At 47.2% G+C, this 26,584-nt stretch overlaps 1 protein-coding gene across 7 annotated transcripts in view; it reads left to right on the top strand.

Annotated features, from left to right (window-relative positions):
- The window catches only part of LOC119972713 (echinoderm microtubule-associated protein-like 6), a 528,500-nt gene that overhangs the window by 469,877 nt on the left and 32,039 nt on the right, over positions 1–26,584 (top strand). For all 7 annotated transcript variants that reach the window (XM_038809940.1, XM_038809924.1, XM_038809915.1 and 4 more), the window contains one exon: positions 15,888–15,991. In XM_038809940.1, coding sequence (XP_038665868.1) covers positions 15,888–15,991 — 104 coding nt within the window. The remainder of the gene's footprint in view (positions 1–15,887; positions 15,992–26,584) is intronic.

The raw sequence follows: 26,584 nt of genomic DNA, 5'->3' as shown, positions 1-26,584 counted from the left end.
AATTAAATACGGTCAAGAGTGAAATGTTTGTGGTCCAGGCAAGGGGCCAGGAGAATAGATTGAGAGGGCTACCGTTTAGGCTGGTTGAGGAAAATTTCCGGTATTTGGAAATCCAGGTGGCACGAGACTGGGGCAGGCTGCATAAGTTAAATTTGGCCAGGGTGGTGGAGCAAATGAAGGGAGAGTTTCGGAGATGGGATGCACTCCCGCTGTCGCTGGCAGGGAGGGTGCAGACTGTAAAGATGACAATCCTCCCTCGATTTTTGTTTATTTTTCAGTGCCTCCCGATCTTTATCCCACAGTCCTTCTTCAAAAGAGTTAACGGGCTGATCATGAGCTTTGTCTGGGCGGGAAAGTCTCCGCGGGTAAAGAAGGCGATGTTGGAGAGGAACCGCAGCGAGGGAGGGCTGGCTTTGCCGAGTCTGGTCAATTATTACTGGGCGGCCAACATCGCTATGATAAGGAAGTGGATGGTGGGTACGGGGTCTATTTGGGAGCGGGTGGAGGCGGCTTCGTGCAGGGGCTCCAGTTTGGAAGCCCTGGTCACGGCTCCTCTACCGCTGCCGCCGGCCAAGTACACCACCAGCCCGGTAGTGGGGGCGACCCTGCGGATATGGGGCCAGTGGAGGAGGCATGTGGGGGAGATGGGGGCGTCTGTCTGGGCGCCAATCTGCGACAACCATCGGTTTGCCCCCGGCAGTATGGATGGGGGGTTCCGAGTATGGCGGCGAGCAGGGGCGGGAAGGGTGGGTGATATGTTCCTGGAAGGGAGCTTCGCGAGTTTGAGGAGCTTGGAGGAGAAATTTGGGGTGGTAAGGGGAAATGATTTTAGATACCTACAGTTGCGGGACTTTGTTCGTAGACAGGTCCCATCTTTCCCGCGCCTCCCGCCAATGGGGATCCTAGACAGAATAGTCTCTGGGAGGGATGAAGGGGAGGGTAGAGTCTCGGGTATTTATAAGGTGCTCATGAGGGAGGAAGGGTCCCAGACAGAGGAACTGAAACTTAAATGGGAGGAGGAGCTAGGCGGGGAAATGGAGGATGGGCTGTGGGCAGAGGCCCTGAGTAGGGTAAACTCGACCGCGACATGTGCTAGGCTCGGGCTGATCCAATTTAAGGTCGTTCACCGGGCCCATATGACGGTGGCTCGGATGAGCAAATTTTTCGGGATAGAGGACAAATGCGCTAGGTGTGCGGGAGGACCAGCGAACCATGTTCACATGTTTTGGGCATGCCCTGAGCTGAGGGGGTACTGGGAGGGATTTGCGGGGGTCATGTCCCAGGTGCTAAAAACAAGGGTGGTGATGAGCCCAGGGGTGGCAATTTTTGGGGTTTCAGAAGACCCGGGCGTCCAGGGGGAGAAAGAGGCCGATGTGCTGGCCTTTGCTTCCCTGATAGCCCGGCGACGAATACTATTGGCGTGGAGGGACTCAAAGCCCCCGAAGACGGAGTGGTGGCTAGCGGACATGTCGAGTTTCCTGGGGATGGAGAAAATCAAGTTCGCCTTGAGGGGTTCTGTGCAGGGGTTCACCCGGAGGTGGCAACCATTTATTGACTTCTTTGCGGGAGAGTGAGCGTCAGCAGGGGGGGGGGGGGGGGGGGGGGGGTTAGAGTAGAGTAGGAGGGAAAATATGGCGGGTAGTACCGATGGGAGGGGAGCGGGCTTGTGCAATATGTTACGGTGGAAGTATTGAAAGAACGTGGATGTTTGCACATTTTTGCCTTTTTTGCTTCCTTTCTGATGATGTCTGTAACTGTTTATAAAGCCAAAAACTACCTCAATAAAATTGTTTATTAAAAAAAAAAACACGATCTGATCCCTGATGAGGGAGTCAGCGGTGTCACCGTAGTTGCAGGATTGCGCTAGAATGCGAAGATGAGTGCGAAAAGACTTGAAAGGCTCATCCTTACCCTGAAGGCGCTGCTGGAAGACATAACGCTCGAAGCTCTCATTTGTTTCGACTTCACAGTGACTTTCGAATTTGGCTAACACGTCTGGAACTTGGTCTTGTCCTCACCATCGGCAAAAGTGAGCTAATTGAAGATTTGGATTGCCTGGTCCCCTGCAGTCGATAGTAGCAGTACGATTTTTCGGGCATCAGATGCACTTTCAAGGCCCGAGGCCTCAATGTATCGACTGAATTTCTGCTTGAAGACCCGCCAGTTGGCGCCAAGGTATCCGGAGCTACGGAGGTGCCTAGATCTCTTCCATGCCACTGGAAGGCAGTTGCTGGTCGTCAAAGGTAAGTTACTTAGAAGAAGTAGCCACTCCTGGTATTATGTCGTGTTATTCACCCTGGGGTAACACGGACAGCAACACAATGCAGATAAACAATAAAGCATACACCAAACATAGGCATTGCGGGGGTGGGGGGGGGGGGGGGGGGGGGGCGCGGGGGGGTGCATTTCGTGTATTTACGGCCAGATCCTATCAGGGGAGTTGGCTCTGTTGAATGAGGTCAAGATGAAATGGGAGGGTGAATTGAGTCCTATTCTGGATGATAAGGTGTGGAGCGAGGCTCTTTGCAGGGTCAACTCTGTGCTTTTGTGCTCGGCTTAGTTTGATCCAATTTAAGGTGGTGTACACGGCTCATCTGACCAAGGCAAGGGTGAGTTGGTTTTTTCTGGAGTGGAGGACAGGTGTGAGAGTTGTTCTTAGGGGCGGGCTAACCACACTTATGTTATGGTCTTGTCCCAAGTTAGTAAGCTTTTGGGTCTCTTTCATCAACACCCATGTCAAGGATACTTGATGTCGAACTGGAGCCATATCAGCTGGTGGCCATTTTCAGGGTGTCAGACTCACCGGTGCTACAAAAGTGGATGTCCTCACTTTTGCCTCATTAATAGCTGGGAGACTAATTCTGCTTATGTGGAAGTCTCCTACTCTGCCCAGTGCCTCGTCCTGGCTGGGTGACCTTATGAACTTCCTACATTTGGAAAAGGTAAAGTACACCATTAGGGGGTCGATAGAAGTGTTCTATGTAAGATGGCAGCCATTAATTTCCTCTTTCAAAGAGTTAGTCACCGTCAGTTGTTTAAGGAGTTTTGTTTAATGTTGGGGGTTTAGTGTTCTTGATTGTTGATTGTGTTATTCTTGCATTGTAACGTGAAACAACTGTTTTATATTATTCTGTTTATAACGAAAAAGATTTGAATAAAAATATATATTTTTTTAAAACATTATAATTATGAGATTTATGGGTGGCATAGTGGCGCTGTGGTTAGCACTGCTGCCTCACATCACCGAGGACCCATGTTCCATCCCTGCTCCGGATCACTCTCCATGATTGTAAACAATCCATTTACTTCTAAGATGAAAGTGAGCTGCGGCTAAGGATAACCATTTCGCATTTCTACTTGATTGTAATGCTTCACGCTTCCACACAAAGAGGGATGAGGAACCCATTTTTGAGATCAGGTTCCCTGCAAATCAATGACTGTCTCAGTTTGACAGCAATTCAATGTAGACAGTCAGCAGAGAGAAGAATCTGCTTGGCTACGTAAGCTACCTTAGCTGAATGCGGGAGGGAGATGCTCTCTAGTTGAAGAGACACATTCTGCAGCCATCTAACAATTCTGGGAGATTTGTCCTGTCATGACCAGAGTAGGTAAGAATCATCAAAACAGGCTTTATTACTAGTGGCGGATTTAAGAAACTCTCCAAAAACTGAGGAAAGTGCCTAGAGACAGTCACTTGAAGTTATTAGTAGTGAAATGAGGATACGGACATCCATTGGAAATTGGGGGCAACTGTAGACTGCTTGATATAAGGACTGGAATTCTGTTAAGAATGTGATGTGTGATAAATATAAAAGGGTAATGGCCATCTCTGTAGTTTAAAGTATAAGAAAAGGAAATAATGGTTAGTCACTATTGTTTTCAAATCAGGGGCAGCACGGTGGCGCAGTGGGTTAGCCCTGTTGCCTCACGGCGCCGAGGTCCCAGGTTCAATCCTGGGTCTGGGTCACTGTCCGTGTGGAGTTTGCACATTCTCCCCGTGGGTTTCGCCCCCACAACCCAAAGATGTGCAAGGTAGGTGGATTGAACATGCTAATTTGCCCCTTAATTGAAAAAAAATGAATTGGGTACACTAAATTTTTCAACAACAAAAAAAAAATGACTATTTTCAATCTTTTGTTACAATCATAGTTGTGGATACCAGTACTCATAGCAGTCCTGCAATCTGCTCCCCAACTAGAATGTGTCTTTCCAGGGAAACGTTAGTGACTCTGTGTTGCAGAAACTCTAGCTCTCTCAGAATGACAGAATTCATATTCCCACAGTTTTCAGTTCTCCTGTGTCCTTGCTTTTGCCTTTCAGCCAGCCAGTCCTGATTGATGCTGAGGTGGAGTTGCCCATGCAGTTGGCCCCAGGAGGCACAGATCTTTTCATGGGCTTCTTGCAAAGTAATCTGCAATGACTGCTGCCCCCCTCCCCCCACTGGAAGTCAGCAGCCTTCCACCAACCTTGCTGAAGCCACTAGGGTAGCACGCGGGCAAAACCACACGTACAAAGCCAATAGTACCATGCACAATGGAAAAGGCCACTCTCTAGCCAAAACCATGTGTATGCTACGCCTGCTTCTCTATGGTAAGATAGAATATGATGAACTCTGATCTCCTGGGAGAAAGAACATCAGTCACCTCCCTTATGTAGTAGTGAATGGTGAACTGGGAGCTGTTACAGATGTAGACTGTTATTGCCTAGAGGAAATTGAAGCCCAGGTCACCTACAAAGTTACTCCTGACATAGAGCAAGTGCTCTGACCTGAACCCTTGAAGTCAAAACCGTGGTCTTCTCCCACATGCAGCACCACTCGCTATGGACTGCCATCTTTAAACAAGTTTGGGAATTACCAAACACTTATACGCATGGGTAAAGGGGCTGGTTTAGCACACTGGGCTAAATCGCTGGCTTTTAAAGCAGACCAAGGCAGGCTAGCAGCACGGTTCAATTCCTGTACCAGCCTTCCCAAACAGGCGCCGGAATGTGGTGACTAGAGGCTTTTCATAGTAACTTCATTGAAGCTTACTCGTGACAATAAGCGATTTTCATTTTTAATTTCACATTCAGACAGAGCCATAAGACCATAACACATAGAAGCAGAGTTAGGCGACTCGGCCCATGAGTCTGCTCTACCATTCAATCATGGCTAATATTTTTTTCATCCCCATTCCCCTGCCTTCTCCCCATAACCCCTGATCCCCTAAATAATCAAGAACCTATCTATCTCTGTCTGAACGACACTCAGTGATTTGGCCTCCACAGCCTTCTGCAGCAAAGAGATCCATAAATTCACCACCCTCTGGCTGAAGAAATTCCTCCTCATCTCTGTTTTAGAACATAGAACATGCAGTGCAGAAGGAGGCCATTCGCCCATCGAGTCTGCACCGACCCACTTAAGCACTCACTTCCACCCTATCCCCGTAACTCAGTAACCCCTCCTAACCTTTTTTTGGTCACTAAGGGCAATTTATCATGGCCAATCCACCTAACCTGCACGTCTTTGGACTGTGGGAGGAAACCTGAGCACCCGGAGGAAACCCACGCATACACGGGGAGAATGTGCAGACTCTGCACAGACAGTGACCCAGCAGGGAATCAAACCTGGGACCCTGGCGCTGTGAAGCCACAGTGCTATCCACTTGTGCTACCGTGCCGCCCTGAACTAAAGGGGCTTCCCTTTAGTCTGAGATTGTGTCCTCCGTAGAAATCAGTTAACAACTTTACCCAAGAGAGGTTGATGATCCCTTTAAGTAACTCTCATAGATGTCCAACCTGATGCTAAACAGATGTGCAGCTGTACATATTTATGAGAGTGTTTTACCTGGATGGCAAGGTCAAAAATAGCAACACCGGTGTTAAATCAGCATTACACGCAGATTGGCGTCACAATCTGCCTACTCTACATAGTTTGGGCGCATAGTCCAGCACCCGTACTACTTACCTCCTTGTGACCATGGCAGACGTCTCTGCAAATGGCACAGATGCCATTCTGGGACAAAGCGGCTGCCATAGCACTCAAATTTAGGGCACCACTTAGCAAAATGTTGCGGCCTTTGCTTGGTGTTTCCCATTGCGGTCAATACTATAGAGACATCACAGAAGTAGTTTTTGTCATAATATCCACTCATGTTTATAATGAGATGCAGACAGGCAGTAATTGACACATAGGATGACCAGTAAGCATACAACACAGTACAGCCAATCACCAGACAGGACACTACGACTATAAAGCCAGAGGGCACTAGGTTTCCCGCTCTCTCAGGACCCAGCCACTGAGACAGTCAGAGTCCACAAGCTAGCAAGTGCAAACACCATGCGGTAAATCTGGTCAGGTTACTACAGGTTCACCAGTCAGATCAGTATAGTGTCGACCCACAGCTGAATATGTATAGCAGTTCTATAGTTGAATAAAACAGTGTTAGATCTTCTCCAGTGTTAGACATCTGTTTCTAACTTCCCTACATCGAGTGCAGTCCACATCGAACCAACCTGCCTAACACATCAGTTTTCATTTAAACTTCATGTAAATATTATTTTATAGGGGCAGCATGGTAGCATAGTGGTTAGCACTGTTGCTTCACAGCCCCAGGTTCGATTCCCAGCTTGGGTCACTGTCTGAGCGGAGTCTGCACGCTCTCCTTTTGTCTGTGTGGGTTTCCTCCGGGTCCTAAGGTTTCCTCCCACAGTCCAAAGATATGCAGGTTAGGGGAATTGGCCATGCTAAATTGCCCTTAGTGTCCAAAAACAAAAGGGTTAGGTGGGGTCACTGGGTTCCGGGGATAGGGTGGAGGTGTGGGCTTAAGTAGGGTGCAGACTCGATGGGCTGAATGGCCTCCTGCACTGTAAATTCTACTTTTAAAAATTTTTTTCTACATTTCACAAACCAAGAAACGAATACTCTATTGAGAGCTTGGTGGTGCGGAGATACAAGGTAAATGTAGTAACATATGCAATCAGGGTGGGCAGCACGGGCACTGCTGCCTCACTGCGCCAGGAACCCGGGTTCGGTCTTGGCACCGGGTTACTGTCCATGTGGACAGCTGAGGAATCACCTGAGGAAGGAGCTCAAGAATCACCTGAGGAAGGAGCAGTGCTCCGAAAGCTAGTGTTTGAAACAAACATGTTGGACTTTAACCTGGTGTTGTAAGACTTCTTACTGTGCTCACCCCAGGCCAACGCCGGCATCTCCACATCATGTGGAGTTGCACATTCTCCCCATGTCTGCATGGGTCTCACCCCCACAACCCAAGAAGATGTGCAGGTAGGTGGATTGGCCACGCTAAATTGCCCCTTAATTGGAAACAAAGAATTAGGTACTCTAAACTTATTTTAAAAAACATATGTAATCAAGGAAAATATTGGATGAGCAAATGTCATATGATGATGTATGTCACATACTGAGTAGAGTCACATGATCAAATGCTTTGTGATTAAATGTCACAGATCAAATCTCCAGGAGTGCATCAAACCATGTTGACATACCCTACACAAAGCAACAATGAGATAAATATCTCCAAATGTTCGCAGGCACAAGCACCAGCATGTATCTAGTAACACATACAAGTGTGGACTCCAATATTGATCCTGCCAAATATGTGCCCAGAGATTACCTTATTTTTATAATCTAGGCAAACACCCATGAATTTGAGGTGCCAATCACACACTGCCAAAGGGGAAAGGCTGCAAAATACAAGTGTTGAAAAATACTTGCAACATTTCTTAAATCCCTGAGTGTTTGCTCCACAACTGAGACTTTGGTGGTTGGGTTTAATTTCTGCCTGTTAGAAAGCCAATGCACCTGTTCCTGCTTTGTGTACCAGTTGAATTATATCAATCTGTGACTTCTGCATCAAAAAGACCTGCAGCAGGCACCATGTAGCACATTGGTTAGCACTGGGACTGCAGCGCTGAGGACTCGGGTTCGAATCCCGGCCCTGGATCACTGTCTGTGTGGAGTTTGTACATTCTCCCCACGTCTGCATGGGTTTCACCCCCACAACCCAAAGATGTGCAGGTTAGGTGGATTGGCCATGCAAATTGCCTCTTAATTGGAAAAGATATATAATAATTGGGTACTCTAAATTTAAAAAAAAATAAAAATAATAAAAAAGATCTCTAGCCAACCTTTAATGTAGAATTATACTGCCAGTGGCAAAACGTAGGTGACCATTTCTCCTTTTCAGTTAGCACAGGCAATGTCAATAATATCAACCAATTTGGTGTGTCAAACAGGTGATTGATGCTTTAGTCAGCAGGCCAATGCCTCTATTTCATTTTCAATAGAGCTGTAAAATCTACGAGAGATGGCTACCAATTTTTACCAGATTGCTGTTTTTCTGAAAGTACGGTGAGTGATTAGTAGTATCCAGATAATTAATAAAGCCGCTGACCACGATGCCAACAGCTTACATATACTAAAATGGTTTCAACTCCATCAGTGTTGCCCCAAATTATCTTCCTGCCTGGAAGAAAAGGCTCAGTAACTAATGATGCATTTATGTTTTATTGTGAGGAGGGTGTATTTTAGAGGCCAGAGGCTGGAAGCTTAAAAGAAGGGCACTGTGGAAGTGCAGCCCCTTTAAGGGGCGGGCTCCATGGACCATGTGACCAGCTTGGGGCCAATCGTGCCCAAACTCCAGCCAATTAAAGACTGTATCTTTAATTCAAACAGAAGAATCCAGGAGGCAGTGCTAATTTAAACAAAAGCTGCAGACTTGCCAGGACCAATGAGAGAGATGGATTGGGACTTGGTTTGATTGATGCGCTGGTTACCCAATGAATTTGTGGCTGTGTTCTGCCTGGTATCAAGTGGTGAATGGATCTTTTCCCATTGGTATGCTTTACAGAGTTTCAAGGTTTCAGTTTTGATCTTGACAGTCCCAGGAAAGGTCCTACTACCCTCTCCCCTCCATTTTTCACCAGAAAAACTGTGCTTCTGAACTGCCAGAAAACCTGGAAGAATCTATTTATAGGAGAACCATTGCAAGCTGTGCAAGCAAAGTGCAGAAATCCTGCTGTGAGTGCTATATCCCTCCAGAAGACCTGCGAGTGCTGTTTTCCTGAAACTACAGAAGCCCAAATGCAAACCTCAAACTGAAAACAAAGTTTGAACAGGAATTCAGTGCCACTCCACAAAAAGCTATGAGTGATGCATTTCTAAACATCAGAGAACCTGAATGAATGAATCTACAAAGAAGATCCTTACAGGCTGTAAACCAGACATTTTAATCTGCAAGCTTGTTGTGAAGAAAAGTGTGCTGAGAGCCATCATTAGGTATTAGCTGATAGTTAACCAGAATTTGCTGGCTGCATATTCCATTAAAGTTCTTCTTATAAACAAACAATAATTGTGTCTACATTTACAAACCTGGTGACTGTAATTATTGGACAGTCAAGGGCCAAATACTTTAGGTATTTTTATTAGTTATTTGTTAATTCATTTGTGTTGTGACTTCCCACCAGTTGTATTTGCTGCATATTGCATTAAAGTTCTTGTTATAAGTAAACAGTAATTGTGTTTACACAAAACCTGGTGACTATAGTTAACAGGCAGCCAAGGGCCAAAGACCTTGTGTATTTTTATTGGTTGATTCACTTGTTGTGACTCTGGGGCATGTGGGGCTGGAATTGACCAAATACTAGCTCAGGGTGTTGTAACAGAGAATGGGGTGGTTGGCTACGAAGTCTGCGGCGGGATCAGCAGGCACCTTACAGATCAGACACCGTTCTCAGGACAGGACCGGAGCCCAAGGAATGCAAAGAAATCGGGGCGTCAACCTGAGTCAGAGGTGGACTGCTATCATTGCAGGCAGAGGAGGCATCCCCAGGAGACCTACCATGTTCGGGAGTTTATGTGCTTACGATGCAACCAAAGGGGGCATTTTCAAGCATGTTACCGTGCAATGTAAAGCGGCTAATGCAAAAACAACGACAGCAACAGCAGTCCACTGCACCACTGAACATAGTGGGAAAGAACTCTGGACCGAAGCATGCAAAGCATCGGTTGATTGCAGTCCAAATGAATAAGACGGCTCTGATGGAAATTGTCTTAAGAGTAAATGGTAGACTCCTTGAAATAGAAGTTCACCTCGGATCTTAAGTGACCATAATGAGTGAGCAGACTTTCCAATATCTTTGTGCAAGAACACAGTTTTAAGCTTGAAGAGTACTACAGCCAAGGACATTTTGAAGATCCTCAGAACAGCTAATACCCCAGTGGCATACAGAGGGCAGGAAGCTAATCTGCCTTTGATTGTCGTGGAAGGATATAGACCCAGTCTGTTGGGAAGAGACTGGTACAGAAGATTAGACTCAAATGGCTGGAAATCTTTAAAATATCTAATGGCGTCCTATAAGATGTCTTAAGCTGGTATGAAGATGTCTTCCCAAGGAATTGGGACAGATTAAGGGCATAAAGGCCAAAATATGTCAATCTGGATTTGAAGGCCACGTTCTACAGAGCCAAACCAGTGCCATACACACTTTATCAGAAGGTTGAAGCAGAGCTAAAGAAATTGGAACAGCTGGGTATAACCAAGCCGGTTCAGTTTTCAAAGTGGGTGGCACCAATAGGCCCTGTCCTTAAACTAATCATTTGGTAAGGATCTATGAGCACTATGAGCTAACCTTGAATAAGGCTGCCCAGATCCATCGGTATCCAATTCCCCAAATTGAGAACCTCTCCGCTAAGCTGGCGGGGGGCCTCGCCTATTCAAAATTGGACATAAAAAAAACATGCCTATGCAACTAGAGTTGGATGAGGAGTCTCAGACATTTGCTACAATCAATACCCACAAAGGCCTCTCCCATTCAGCATTGCTTCAGCCTGTGCTATCTTCCAGCACACATTGAACAATCTCCTCCAGGGAATTCCCACAGTGATGGTTTACATTGATGACGTTCTTGTCACCGGTGCAACACCAGAAGAACACATGGCCAGACTAGAGGAGGTATTAAAGAGGTTTTGTGATGCAGGCGTCTGCTGAAAACTTGTTAAATGTACTTTTCAGGCCTCAGAAGTGACGTACCTAAGATTTTGCACTGATGTTGCAAGGTTTGCACCTCGTGGAAGAAAAGGTAAAGGGCATGCGAGACTTCTCTGCACAAAAGTGTCAGTAAGCTTAAATCCTTCCTCGGTATGATCAGTTATTATGAAAGGTTTATTTCAAATTTAGCCACAACATTGGCAACACTATACCAGCTATTAAGGTAGAATCAGTGCTGGCAATGGAGAGAGCCGGAAAAGGAAGCCTTCTGAGTCATGAAGCAAGCATTACAGTCTTCAAACCTCTTGGTGCATTTTGAGCCGGGGAAACCAAAAATGCTGACGTGTGATTCTGTACCCTTATGGTATAGAGTAACTATTAACCCACAAAATGGGAGATGGTTCGGAATGCCTTTGCCTCGGGGAACCTTTCTGAAGCAGAACACAACTATGCCCAGATTGAGAAGGTGGGCTCAGAGGTTCTTTTCGGTACGAAAAAATTCCACCAGTATGTGTAAGGCTGACAGTTCGACATAAGTGACTGACCACAAGTCATTATGCGGCCTTTTAAGGAAAGATAAGCCCATACCACCTATAGCCTCGGCGAGGATGCAGCATTGGGCCTTGTTGTCAGTGGCCTACAACTATGCGTTTCAGCATCGGCCTCGGAAACAAATTGCAAATACAAATGCATTAAATCACTTGCCCCTACCCAAGAGCATTCTGTAACAACCTCTACCCTAAGAGATAATTCTAGCTGTAAACTCCCGTGTGTCCACGGGGCACATCCGTAACTGGAGCCAAAGAGACCCTATTCTTTCAAAGGTAAAACGAACGATATAGACTGGCTGGCGTTACAAGAAATGCCAGCAACTGTGACCCTTCTTCACTCGTCAGGACGCGTTGACATGTGAAGATGGCGTGATTCTGTGGGGATCACGGGTGGTCGTCCTGCCTCAGACCAGGGCTCCACCTTCACCCAGGGCTGACAAAGATGAAGATGTTGATGCAGAGTTAAGTCTGGTGGCCAGGCATAGATAAAACCATTGAAGAACTAGGACAACAGTGCCACCCTTGTCAAATGCAGCAATCTTTTCCACCTTCTGCCACCCTTCACCCTTTGGGAATGGCCAGGATGTCCATAGAACAGGGTCCACATTGATTATGCAGGCCCGTTTATGGGCAAAATATTTTTGGTGCTGGTGGATGCCCATTTGAAGTGGCTATCTGTTCAAGAGATGGGGATTACTACCTTGGCAGCCACGGTAGATGCCTTGCAGTGAGTGTTTGCCATTCATGCGATTTCCAAGCCAATTGTATCGGACAATTACACTCCTTTCACCAGCAATGATTTTCAGGTTTTTGTGTGAGCTAATAACGTACGACACACAAGAACAGCCCCCTACCACCCAGCGTCGAACGGTCAGGTTGTGGCTCCATCAAGGCTGGTGTCTTGTGGTTAATAAGAACGGGAAGCATGTCGACCACTTGAGGAGTCGAGGGATGGCGACCCCCAAATTGGAGTCGACAAGTCCAGCTAGCATTGTGAATACTCCTGTTACTCTGTCCAGCCAAGGAGTGCCAAGGGCTCCTGTTTCTGTTCAACCAGCTGCGCTTGTTGAAGCCGGTGAGGCTAGTTCGTCCCCTGAGGCGGCACCGACTGTTAATCGCCCAAAAGAGTGCTGAGCCTGTGGTAGGGCTTAAGGAGGTCTCTGAGTCTCTGGACCGATTAACTTTCTAATGGACTCTCTTTCCACAGTTGTCTTTGCTAACATACATAATTTCTGTGTTTAGTTTTGAGGTGGTTGCAATAAGGAAATTAAGGGGAGGGGGGGGGGAAATGTAGTAGCACGGCCCCTTTAAGGGGGCAGGCTCCAAGGAACACGTGGCTGGCTCAGGGCCAGTTGCATGTGGGAGGGTGAACGCCGGCCAATGGGAAGTTTACACGGGCCCTGGGAACAGGACATTTGACAGTGTTGAACCAAGGAGCTGAAGTGTTAAGACCTGTTTATAGTGTTCTGTGCCTGTTTCTTAAATCCCTTTTCCTTTCATCATTAAACCCTTTGTTACCTACTGGAATCCTCCCGTGTATGTCTTAAGCCACCACAGGTACAATCTTGAAGCATCTGCCTCTAATGGATTCCTCATTACAGCCTTGCTTCAAACATGGCCAAAAGAGCTGAATGCCAAAGGTGAGGTGAGAGTGACTGCCATTGACATCAAGGCAGCATTTGACCGAGTATGGCGTCAAGGAGTGAAAGCTAAGCTGGAGTCAATGAGAATCAGGAGGAAAACTCTCGGCTGGTTGGAGTCATACCTGACACAAAGGAAGATCGTTGAGGTGGTTGGAGATCAATCATCCCAGCTCCACGACATCACTGCAGAAGTTCCTCAAGGTAGTCCTTGGCCCAACCATCTTCAGCTGCTTCAGCAATGATCTCCCTCCCATCATAGGGTCAGAAATAGAATACAAGACCAGGGATGTACTTCTGAGACTATATAAGGCTCTGGTCAGACCCCATTTGGAGTATTGTGAGCAATTTTGGGCCCCGTATCTAAGGAAGGATATGCTGGCCTTGGAAATGATCCAGAGGAGGTTCACAAGAGTGATCCCTGGAATGAAGAGCTTGTCGTATGAGGAACGGTTGAGGACTCTGGGTCTGTAGAAGGATGAGCGGGGGATCTTATTGAAACTTACAGGATACAGAACTCTTTGCCGCAGAAGGCTGTGGAGGCCAAATCACTGTGTGACTTTAAGACAGAGATAGATAGGTCCTTGATTAATAAGGGGATCGGGGTTATGGGGAGAAGGCAGGAGAATGGGGATGCGAAAAATATCAGTCATGATTGAATGGCGAAGCAGGCTCGATGGGCCGAGTGGCCGAATTCTGCTCCTACGTCTTTTGGTCTTATGTTTGTGGATGACTGCACAATGTTCAGCACCATTTGTGACTCCTCAGATAATGAAGCAGCTCATATCCAAATGCAGCAAGACCTGGACAATATTCAGGCTTGGGCTGACAAGTAGCAAGTACATTAAACCACACGTGTGCCACGCAATGACCATCTCCTACAAGAGAGAATATAATCACACCACTTGACATTCAATGGCTTTACCATCGCTGCATCCCCTACAATCAGCATCCTGGGGGTTACCATTGATCAAAAGCTGAACTGGACCAGCCATATTAATACTGTGGCTACCAGGGCAGGCCAAAGGCTCAGAATCTTATGGCGAGTAACTCACCTCCTGACCCCTCAAAGCCTGTCCACCATCTACAAGACACACGTCAGGCGTGTAATGGAATACTCTCCACTTGCTTGGATGAGTGCAACTCTGACAACACTCAAGAAGCTCAACACCATCCAGGGCAAAACAAGCCTGCCTAATTGCTTCCCCTTCCACAGACATTCAAACCCTCTACCACCGATAAACAGTGGATACCGTGTGTACCATCTACAAGATGCACTGCCGTAACTCACCGAGGTTCCTTAGAAGCACTTCCAAACCTATGACACTGTCATCGAGAAGGACAAGAGCAGCAGATACCTGGGAACCCCAACACCCAGACTTGGAAATATATCGCCGTTGCTTCACTCTCACTGGGGCAACATCCGGGAACTCCCTCCCTAACAGCACAGTGGGTGTACCTACATCTCGAGGACTGCAGCAGTTCAAGAAGGCAACACACCACCACCTTCTGAAGGACAACAAGGGATGGGCAATAAATGCTGGCCTAACCAGTGAGGCTCATATCGCTGAACTATTTTTTTTTTCATCAAATTTAGCTACAGTACAGTCTGAACCTTCATCCAAGTCATTAATGTAGAACATAAATAATTGAGGCACCAGCATCGATCTCTATCCGTACTCCACTAGTTGCAATCTGCCAACCTGAATTTGACCCATTTATCAAAACTCTGTTTCCTGTTAGTTAGCCAATCCTCTATCCATGCTAATATATTATTCCCAACACTATAAGCTCTTACCTTGTAGAGTAATCTTTTATGTGACACCTATCAAATGCCTTTAAAATTCAAATACATTACCACCACTGGCTTTCTTTTATTCACTCACAATTTCCCTTTCACAAACTCAAGTTGACTGCCTGATTATATAATGATTTTTAAAATGCCTGTCTCATACCGCTTTAATAAATGGATTCTAGTATCTTCCTTAAGACAGTTGTTAGACAAACTGGCTTATGGTTTCCTGCTTTTTGCCTCCCTCCTTTCTTAAATTGTGACTTTCCAATCTGTAGGGACCTTTCCAGAATCCAGGGAATTAGAGGACTAAAATTAGGGTGCTTCCTCATGTAACTTATTGTTCTCAGTTGTTGGTGACTGCATTGTTATGCAGGCTAAATAAAATACTTCTGCTTGAGAAAAACTGCCCCTTTCACCGTCTCCCTGATTTCTGAATCTCCCTCTCCACAGTTCATAATCGATCTAGATACTCTGGGGTTAATTTTCCAGTCCTGCCCACCAGGGGAATTATGGGTTGGACGGAAAATTTGACGGGTCATTCAACTGTCCATTGACCTTGGTCAAGAAATTCCGGTCTCGGAGCGGCGTGACCAGAAAATCCCATCCTCTGTTTCTTATCATAGTTTCTCCCTCTTTCCACCCAAAGTACTTCTGAATCTATTTCCTGTACCTTCCTAAAATAGCACTGCGCCTTCCTGATGGAACTCTTATAGTACAAAAGTGATGCACAAAATGCTGTTCAGTGTAATGTCCCAAGTACACCCTTATACCAGTCCATTAAAACGGATAGCAGTGCAATGCAGAAATGTCTTACTAATAAATACATTACTAATAAATAAAATCTTCAATCAATCAAAAATTACACTTAATTTTCCATTTAAAGTATTAATAAATACTTTACTTTGTGCAGGTATCCACAGGTGCCTACAAGCGTCAAGTAAACGAGGTTCCATCGGGCAAGCAGGTAACGGATCAGGCATTAATTGAGAAGATCACATGGGCTACATGGACAAGGTTGGTGGAAGTTATTAAAAGAGTCTATATGAGTTCACCAATGTAACAATTAACAATCTTGTATTTAGATCTCTCCATGACCTCAACCTTCTCTATCTTTATAATCTCTTTCAACCCGACAGGTCCCCCTTGCCCAAACACTCCTTTCCCCTGCCCTGATCCCTGGTGTATCCCCTTTTCTTTTATGTCATTTGTGGCCCTGCACAAACCACCCTAATAATCTGAAATTACCTCAGTAGACCCTTCCACCTCTATTCCTTCATCTCCATTTTTTAGATTCTGCTTAAAACATACCTCTTTGAGTATGTTTTTGGTGTCGTCTTACTATTTCATTTTTGGTGGCTTAGCATTCAATTCTCCTTATGCCTGTGTAATGCGTAAGGACATTTTCCTCCATTAAATATGTTATATAAATATAAGTTGTTGTTGTTAACAAGCTTTTAAACCTGGATATTTGTGGTCCATTCTCATGCTTTAGTGACTGACTATGCCCCATGGTAGTGATTGTGGATTAATTTTATTCCAGGTTGCCGTTGAACGAGAACCACATGCTATATTTTGTTTATGTGGAATGATTTGTGGTAATTCATCTTGTGCCTTGAATCTTACAAAAGACACGAAATCTCACACAAATGGATGACCTACCAGCAAAATCACTATTTAATTCTTCCTTCCAGTTAAAGGAAAAGTTATGGGTATAAGAATCTAAATTACCTGGAGAAATTAGTTAGTATTTTTGTTACAATCCCTGTGCGGTAACTGTAAAATAAAATTTACTGCATGGTCCCCAAATGATGAGATTACCAAAATGATTCCACTTTTTGTAGTTTTTACTTTAATAGGAATCAGAATCGACACAAATTACATGCAAATTAACAGGCACATGATACTCCAGATAAAGGTAAAAATTTAAGTATAATAATAATCTTTATTAGGGGTGTCACAAGTAAGTTTACATTAACACTTCAATGAAGTTACTGTGAAAATCCCCTAGTCGCCACACTCCGGCGCCTGTTCGGGTACACAGAGGGAGAAGTCAGAATGTCCAAATTACCTAACAGCTCGTCTTTCGGGACCTGTGGGAGGAAACCGGAGCATCCGGAGGAAATCCACGCAGACACAGGGAGAACATGCAGCTCCGCTCAGACAGTGACCCAAGCTGGGAATCGAACCCGGGTCCCTGGCTGTGTGAAGCAACAGTGCTAACCACTATGCTACGTCGCCGTCCCTTTTGATATGGCTTAACAATCACAAGCATTTGCATCACACCCTGCACAAATATGACAATATGCGGATACATTGTTCCACAATATGCTGTTCTTTATTCATGCAGGGTAGGTAAGGAGTCCTATCCAACAACACCTTTCACCTTCAGGTTTCATACATAGAAACATATAGAGAAAATAGAAGCAGGAGGAGGCCATTCGGCCCTTCGAGCCTGCTCCATTTATTATGATCATGGTTGATCATCAAGTTCAATACCCTGATACTGCCTTCACCTCCCCCCACCCCACATCCTTGATCCCCAAGAGCTATATCTAATTCCTTTTTGAAATTACACAACATTTGGCCTCAACTATTTTCCATGGTAGTGAATTCCACAGATTCACCACTCTCTGGGTGATGACATTTCTCCTTATCTCAGTCCTGAAAGGTTTACCTCTTATTCTCAGACTATGACCCCTGGTTCTGGACTCCCCCACCATCGGGAACATTCTTTCTGAATCTACCCTTCCTCTGCTTGTAGCTCTCCTTTGTGTCTGGCCATACTGCTTTTGTCTAAACATTCTTCCTGTTCGCAGTACCAGGATCACCAGGTATAATGGACTAGGATTCCTCATTATCCAAGAAAACAATGAATCCCTTTGCGATTGATGCAAACTCTTAAAGAACCTTTTCAAACATTCTTAAATACAGTTACAGATTCCAGAGACATTTAAAATAATTTACAGATTTTCCTCACTGTACTGCTTCCAGGTGAAAGATCATCAGAATTTGAATGTGAGCACACAGCAATATAAAACTCTATTTTTTTTAAATGTTCAAATAATAAGTAGGTAAAATGCAAATAAGCTACCTTTAATGTTATTCCCTCACATCCTTTCAGTTATTAATTAACCTGATTCAGCAGCTGGTGTGCACCTCATAATCATCACATTGAAAAGTTTCTGGACTCGAACCTAGATAGCCCCATTTTTTGGGTATGGAGGTCACAATTGTTGACCTGACCCCCACCAATGCAAAATAGGTGTACCCGCCTCATCGTCATGATTGTAGTATTGGCTTGAGAAATTCTCACATTGCTGCCTACACCTTCAAACTGCCTGCGACTTCTGCGTTCAGCGGAGGAGACAGACAGCAGAAAAAACATTCTTAGAACAGAGTGGAACAGGTGACCAGAAAGATGAACTCCTGGAGTCTTGTCTTGCGAACCTGGCAGCAGTGCCACAAGACTCCTAATGACCTCACAAGGGTGAGCAATGTCAACATAATTTTTTTAATTCATTTACAGGATGTTGGCATTGCAGGTTAGGCCAGCATTTGTTGCCCATCCCTAGTTGCCCTTCAAAAGGTGATGGTCAGTTGCCTTCTTGAACCGTTGCAGTCCTTGAGGTATAGGTATACCTACTGTTCTGTTAGGGAGGGAGTTCCAGGATGTTGCGGCAGTGAAGCAACAGCGATATATTTCCAAGTCAGGGTGGTGAGTGACTTGGAGGGGAACCTCCAGGTGGTGGGTTTCCCAGGTATCTGCTGTTCTTGTCCTTCTAGGTGGTAGTGGTCGTGTGTTTGGAAGGTGCTGTCTAAGTGCATCTTGTAGATGGTACACATGACTTCCACTGTTTATCGGCGGTGGAGAGTTTGAATGTTCGTGGAAGGGGGAGCAATCAAGCGGGCCGCTTTGTCCTGGATGGTGTCAAGCTTCATGAGTGTTTTTGGAGCTGCACTCACCCAGTCAAGTGGAAAGTATTCCATTCCAGTCCTGACTTGTGCGTTGTAGATGGTAGATAAGGTCAGGAGTTGAATGACCCTGGCCGAATCCAAACTGAGAGACCGTGAGCAGGTTATTGCTGATTAAGTGACACTTGATAGCACTGTTGATGACTCCTTCCATCACTTCGTTGATGTTGGAATGTAGACTGATAGGTCGGTAATTGGCTGGTTGGATTTATCCTGTTTCTTGTGTACAGGACACTCCTGGGCAATTTTCCACATTGCCGGGTAGATGCAAGTATTGTAGGTGTACTGGAACAGCTTGGCTAGAGGTGTGACAAGTTCTGGAGCACATTTCTTCAGTACTATTGCTGGGATATTGTCAGGACCCATAGCCTTTGCAGTGTCCAGTGTCTTCAGCCGTTTCTTGATATCACGTGGAGTGAATCGTATTGGCTGAAAACTAACATTTGTGATGTTGGGGACCTCCGGAGGAGACTGAGATGGATCATCTACTTGGCACTCTGGCTGGAGATTGTTGCAAACGGGTCAGCCTTGTCTTTTGCACATATGTACTGGGCTCCTCCATCATTGAGGATCGGGATATTTGTGGTGCCTACTCCTCCAGTGAGTTGTTTAATTGACCACCACCATTCACGGTTGGATGTGGCAGGACTGCTGAACTTCGATCTGATGCGTTCATTGTGGAATTGCTTTGCTCTGTCGATTGCTGTTTATGCTATTTGACACACATGTTGCCCTGTGTTGTAGCTTCACCAGGTTGACACTTCATTTTTTGGTATGCTTGATGTTGCTCCTGGTGTGCCCTTCTGCATTCTTCATCAAACCAGTGTTGATCCCCTGGCTTGGTGGTAATGGTAGAGTGGGGGATATGCAGGGCCATGAGGTGCAGATTGTGGTTGGATGCAATTCTGCTGAGGTGGCACAATGGTTAGAACTGCTGTTGCATGGTTCGCCTGGAAGTGGCAACCATTCGTCGACTTCTTCGCAGAAAATTAATCGTCGGGAGGGGGGTAGGCTAGCGTAGATTAGTGGGGTAAGTAATGTTGGGACCTGTAGGGGAGGGAGGTAGTATTTGCACTATGTTAATATTTTCCTTGTTATGTACATTGTTTATTTTGTTGCTGTTACACTGCCAAAGAAATACCTCAATAAAATGTTTATTTTAAAAAAAGAACTGCTGTCGCACGATGCTGAGGACCTGTGTTTGATCCCTACCCCCTACCCCAGAGTACGGTAGCATAGTGGTTAGCCACAGTTGCTTCACAGCTCCAGGCTCCAAGGTTGGATTCCCGACTTGGGTCACTGTCTGTGCAGAGTCTGCACGTTCTCCCCATACCTGCGTGGGTTTCCTCCGGGTGCTCCGGTTTCCTCCCACAGTCCAAAGATGTGCAGGTTAGGTGGATTGGCCACGCTAAATTGCCCTTAGCTAAGCTGGGGTTACTGTTACGGGGATAGGGAGGTGTGGGCTTAAGTGGGGTGCTCGTTCCAAGAGCCGGCACAGACTCGATGGGCCGAATGGCCTTCTGCGCTGTAAATTCTATAAAATCACTGTCCATGTGGAGTTTGCACATTCTCCCCGTGTTTGCGTAGGTCTCACCCCCACAACCCAAAGATGTGCAAGCTACGTGCATTGGCCACACTAAATTGTCCCTTAATTGGGAAAGAAAATAATAATTGGGTACGCTACATTAAAAAAAATACAATTCTGCTGCTGCTGATGGCCCACAGGATCTCATGGATGCCCAGTCTCGAGTTGCTAGATCTGTTCGAAGTCTATCCCCTTTAGGACGCTGGTAGCACCTCACAACACGATGGAAGGTATCCTCGATGTGAAGATGGGACATTATCTCCACAAGGACTGTGTGATGGTCACTCTTACCGATGTCATGGACAGATGCATTTGCAGGCAGATTGGTGCGGATGAGGTCAAGTATTTATTTCTCTTATTGGTTCCCTCACCACCTGCTGCGTTCTCAGTCTAGCAGCTATGACTTTTAGGATCCAGCCAGCTCGGTCTGTGGTGGTACTGCTGAGCCTCTCTTGATGATGGATATTGAAATCACCCCACCCAGAGCATATTCTGCACCCTTGCCATCCTCAGTGCTTCCTCCAAGTGGTGTTCAATATGGAAGTGTACTGATTCATCAGCTGATGGTGGACGGTATGTGGTAATCAACAGGAGGTTTCCTTGCCCAAGTTTAACCTGAAGCCATGAGACTTCATGGGGTCCAGAGTCCATGTTGAGGATTCCCAGGGCAACTTCCTCCTGACTGTATACCACTGTGCCTTCACCTCTGCTGGGTCTGTCTTGCAGGTGAGACAGGACATACCCAGGAATGGTGATAGTGGTGTCTGGGACATTGTCTGTAGGGTATGATTCTATGAGAATGACTGTGTCAGGAGGTTACCTAACTAGGTGCCGAGTGGTCCATCTGGTTTCATTCCTTTTTTTGCGTTTTCATAGTGGTTGAATACAACTGAGTGGCTTGCTAGGCCATTTCAGAGGGCATTTAAGAGTCAACCATATTATGTGGGTCTGGAATCACATCTAGACCAGACCGGTTAAGGATGGCCAATTTCCTTTCCTGAAGGACATTAGCGACCCAGATGGGTTTTTACGACAATCAATTATGGTTTCATGGTCATTATTATTAGACTTTTAATCGAGTTTTTTAATGGAGTTTAAATACCATTGGGATTCGAACCCGGGATCATTTTCCTGGGTCTCTGGATTATTGGTCCAGCGATAATACCACTATGCCACCGCCTCCCCTATATGACACAATACCTGCCTCTCATGCTGCTGAATGCACACTCCTCTTCACTCACAGCAGAATTCCCTGGCATTCAGGACTCGTGTCTAACAGGCATCTTGCCCATGCACACCTAGCAGTGCTGTCAGCCTCACATTCACCTCTGACTGCCCCACATACCTCTAGCCATTCAGTTGTGGCAGGCATATCATAGAGCCACATTCTGCCCTCTCTGTTGCAGAACAAGTTGGCATACAATCAAAGGGAGCAGAGCCAATGGGCACAAAAATGCCTGCATATCCTGAGTGCCATAAAGGAGATTATTGGAGCTGACTACAACTGGGCACAGGGCATCTGATGTCAGTGAGACCAATGATCATTTTCCTGCCTTAAGCCCCTTCTCAACTCCCACCAGATCTTCATTCTGCTATCTGGCATGATGAGAAAGCAGGTGTAGCAGGTGGAGGTATGAACACCCGAGGGGGCAGACGGTCGAAGGGCAGGCCGACCCCAGGATCTAGCTGCCTACCAGATATGTTTCGGGCTCCTGGAACGGACAGTCCCACCGATTGTGGCGATGCAGTCGCAGAGCCAGGTACTACATGAGGGGTTGTCGGTGAGCATCCAGCACCTACAGGAGCAGTTGGAGGAGTCTAACCGCGTGCAGGAGTAGGAGGTGGTTCTGACAGTGCATGCCACCTAGGCCAACCCTGGTGGTTTCCAGGGTGGAGGCGATGGTCGTGGCTATGGATCAGTATGTCTAAGGTCCGGGGTATTCTGTGCAGGCGCTGGCTGAGGCCCAGGGCAGGGTTGCTGTCTCACAGGCAATTAGGTGCCAGAACCACCTGGACATTGCAAAAATGCTTCTGTGTGTGGTTCAGGCACAGCAGGTCATGGCTGGAAATGTCAGGCAGCACGGTGGCACAGTGGGTTAGCCTTGTTGCCTCACGGCGCCCAGGTCCCAGATTCGATCCCGGCTCTGGGTCACTGTCCGTGTTTGCGTGCGTTAAAGCTCCACAACCCAAAGAGGAGCAGGCTAGGTGGATTGGCCACGCTAAATTGCCCCTTAATTGGAAAAAATGAATTGGGTACTCTAAATTTTTTTTTTTTAAATGGCTGGAAATGTCGGTGGCATTGCCCAGGCGTTGGCCAACGTGGCGCAGGCGCAAAGGGAGGTGGCCCAGTCACAGAGGAAAATGACGCAGTCACTGGCTGATGCGACACAAACCAGAAGGTGGTGGCACAGTCACAGCATGATGTGGCACAGTCCCGGACACAGATGGTCCACTCCCTGTGCTCCATGGCCGTGAGCGTGCGGACCCTGGTCGAGACCAGAGGTGGCCTCTAGGACTGGCAGCAGCAGGTGGCGGTGTAGCCTCGGGATACTTCTGCATGCAGCTCGTCCCATGGAGTAGCCCGGGGGCCATGGGGCACCCCGAGGAAGGAGGAGGTGATGGGGCCCATGCCGGTGACTTCCGCAGGGGAGGTGCCGGAACACCGCACCACGCCACCTGGGACACCCGCGGAGCAGCCTGGCCCATCCAGGCCCAGTCGCCCCAGACGACGCCTGCCAATGGGGACCCAGGTTGCAGGGCAGAAATCACAACAGGCCGCCTCCATTCCTGCTGTACTTAGCGTTAGGGCCCATAAGACCAGAAAGTCAGACACCAGTTAAGTTGGCACATGTGCAGGGCACAGTTAGTGGATGGGGCACAAATCTGTAAATATTTGTTCACATTAAACACGTGTTACTACTGTTACAACTTGCGTCAGTGTTGATAGGTGTGAGGGTGGGCTGGTCTGGACTGGCCAGAGAGATGGTGCGGTGGGGTGTAGTGGGTGGGAAATGGGTGGATGTTGTGGGTGGGCTGGGCTCACCCAGGAGCCAACCCCCCAGCCGGGGAGGGCTCTTGAACATGTCAGGAATCGTCGAGTGCCAGGATGAAGGCGTCGTGCACGCTGCCCAGGTATTGGGCACAGTCATAAATGATGCACAGCTGATGGTCACATATTAGCTGCATGTTCATTGAGTGGTACCCTTTCCGGTTTGTGTAGAGTGAACTCTTATCTGCAGCTGCTCGAAGGGCGACATGTATCCCGTCGATCACCCCCCTGGAGCTGGGCATCCTGGCGATGGTGGCGAACCCCACTGCCCAGGCAGACTGGTGGGCTCGGTCCACATTGAAATGGATGTATTGAGCCGCTTGGGCATATAGGGCCTCCTCGTAACGGCATAGGTGCATCTATGCACCGAGGTTTGTGAGATCCCAGACAGGTCCCACTCGGTGCCTGGAAGGAGTCCGTCGCATAAAAGTTCAAGGCAACCGTCACCATGGTGGCCACCGGGAGCAGGTGTCCTCCCCATACCCTCGAGCAGCTCCAGCTCATACAGCAGCAGGGCATCCCCCAGGACTAGCAGGAAGGCCACCATTGCTGGTTGAATTCCAATATCCATTGTGTGCAGGGGGTGACAGGCCGACGTGGTAGCATGGTGTGTGCCCCCCTGCCCAACCAGGTCCATGTTGGCTTGGTTGGCACCCCAGGCTATGTCCCCATCTCTCCCTGCAACCCTGGCCTTGTCGGTGGCCGGCACCGTGGAGACCTCCGACCCTGGCACCCGTCCCTGATTTCAGGAGTAGTTTGGGCTGGCACTGTCCTCGCCAACGGTATGCTCCACAGCCCCTGTAGGGGCTACTGCGGGTGTTGCTCTGTGTGGGCTGCCAGTGGTGGGTGGTAAGGGGTGTGTGGCAGAGGGTCGAGTAGGGGCAGGTTGGGCACATACGGCCGGTGTCACTCTGCAGAACCAGGGGCCAGTGGGTGCATTGCAAGATGGCTAGGATAATGGTGGTCCATGCCTGGACACCGCCCAAGTCGCATGGGGGGGTCCCCTGGACGCTCAGCCCCTTTTCCCCCATCACCTCCCTGGCCATGGCCCTGGCAGCCCACGGTCGCTCCTCTCTGTATCCTACCTCCTTCATCAGTCACGATTTTTAAAAGCACAAGTGAACAGTACCATCGGGAACTCAGCCCATCGGAGGAGGCCCTGGAGAATACCGGGTTGGGCTAATGATATGCAAATTGTGTTTACTGTACTGCGTTCCGTTTGCATTGATGCCGTTGTCGAGGTGGCAGTGAATTGCAATTCGCCGTCAAATCGGCGCTCGCTGCGAATTTGGTGTCGGAACCGATTCTCCGCCCGATCACGTTTTGCAATTTTGGCATCAGCCAATGGACAATCCCTCCCCCCTTGTTTTGAAACCCCCTCCCCCACCTCTCCAAAATTATTCCTCCTCTTCTGAGTTCCTCACGCAAAATCTGGCACCCACTCAGCCACATGAGCCGAGGAGGAAAGAAAACATCTGTACAGCACCAATGAAGAGGCCTCATCATTTGATCACACACTCACAGCTTGACACTCAGATACTGCATGTACTTTGGAGGCTAGCATAGAATTTGGATCTTGTGGTAAGTTGCAGGCACAAATGGCTGGCAGCCAAGAGAGAGGTAAAGAACAGTTCGGCTCATCGCAGGATGAGATGGCAGACGGGTGAAGCATAAAGGAGAGCACGAATGGACATGCACTCCAAGATGTAAGGTGCATTGACTGGTCTCCCTGACAGCCTCCAGTTACTATCATGAAGCATGGAGGACTCCTGCACCACCTCGACAGAGGGCATTGCACAGAGCTTGCCTTCTCCGCAGCCACTACTCCATCTCCCTGTCATCCTGCAAACTTAAAGGCACTGCTCTCCCATACCCGTTGCTGCCTTTTTTGGGGACAGGTCAGCTATTCATTTGCTCCCTGCTGTGAGAATGTGGCAACACTCTTTGGAAAATCCAGGAATTTAGTAAAACACTTCCATAGTGACAATCCAGAGTACTTACAATCACTTTGCAGTAGAAAATATTCCATAAAATTACCTTGCCTGGATCTTTAAGGAACAGTGATGCAAAGCCCATCTTTCAGCTCCATGCTTGTTTGCAGAGTGAGCAGCAAAGAGGCTGTTTGTGCATTCTTTGACCAAATTTGGAATCCTGGCGTCACATCTGCTGGTTGGAAAATGTGACAGCACGATAGCTGAGGCAATTTTTCACCTTTTGTTCCTTTTTGGTTGTGATCAGAGGGAGATAGACAGACAGATGCAAAGGGAATTGCTCAGCTTCGGCAAAGACTTTGAAGTCAGTCAGGTTTTAAAACAGAAAATTGACAGGGCAGCTTGAATAAGCAAAGAAAAGGAATGCAGGACTTTATTCAGTGTGAAACTTTCAGTCTTGGTGAGTGCATGAATAGGTAGTAGTGGATCAGTTGCCAATGGAAAGAAAACCAAAGTGTGTCATGGACAAATTATGCGCCATTTCTTTTTTACATGCCACTGAAGTTGATGGGTGGGATTCTCCGATCTGCCAGCCGCATGTTCCTCAGACGGTTGAGCTGGCAACGGATTTTCCTATTGCAACCACCTTCGCCGCTGAGAAATCCGCTGGCGAGTGTGTTGCCGGCGGGAAAATTGAATCGCAACGACCGGAGTATTCCGGTCAGAATTTCTGGCGAGTTTATTTTTATTTTTTCTTATAAAGTTAGAGTACCCAATTATCTTTTTTTCCCAATTAAGGGGCAATTTGCGTGGCCAATCCACCTAACCTGCACATCTTTGGGTTGTGGGGGTGAAACCCACGCAGACATGGGGAGAATGTGCAAACTCCACACGGACAGTGACTCAGGACCGGGATTCAAACCCAGGTCTTCAGCGTGCAGTCCCAATGCTAACCACTGTGCCACCGTGCTGCCCTCTGGCTAGTTTATTAAAGTAGAGCAGGAGAACCTACTGAATTGTGGAAGTATATGTTCATTATTTTACATTATTATTATATTATGTTATATTAC

This window comes from Scyliorhinus canicula, chromosome 1 (assembly GCF_902713615.1).
Source record: "Scyliorhinus canicula chromosome 1, sScyCan1.1, whole genome shotgun sequence".
NCBI classification, from domain to species: Eukaryota; Metazoa; Chordata; class Chondrichthyes; order Carcharhiniformes; family Scyliorhinidae; genus Scyliorhinus; species Scyliorhinus canicula.
This window is presented reverse-complemented; position numbering and strand designations above follow the sequence as displayed.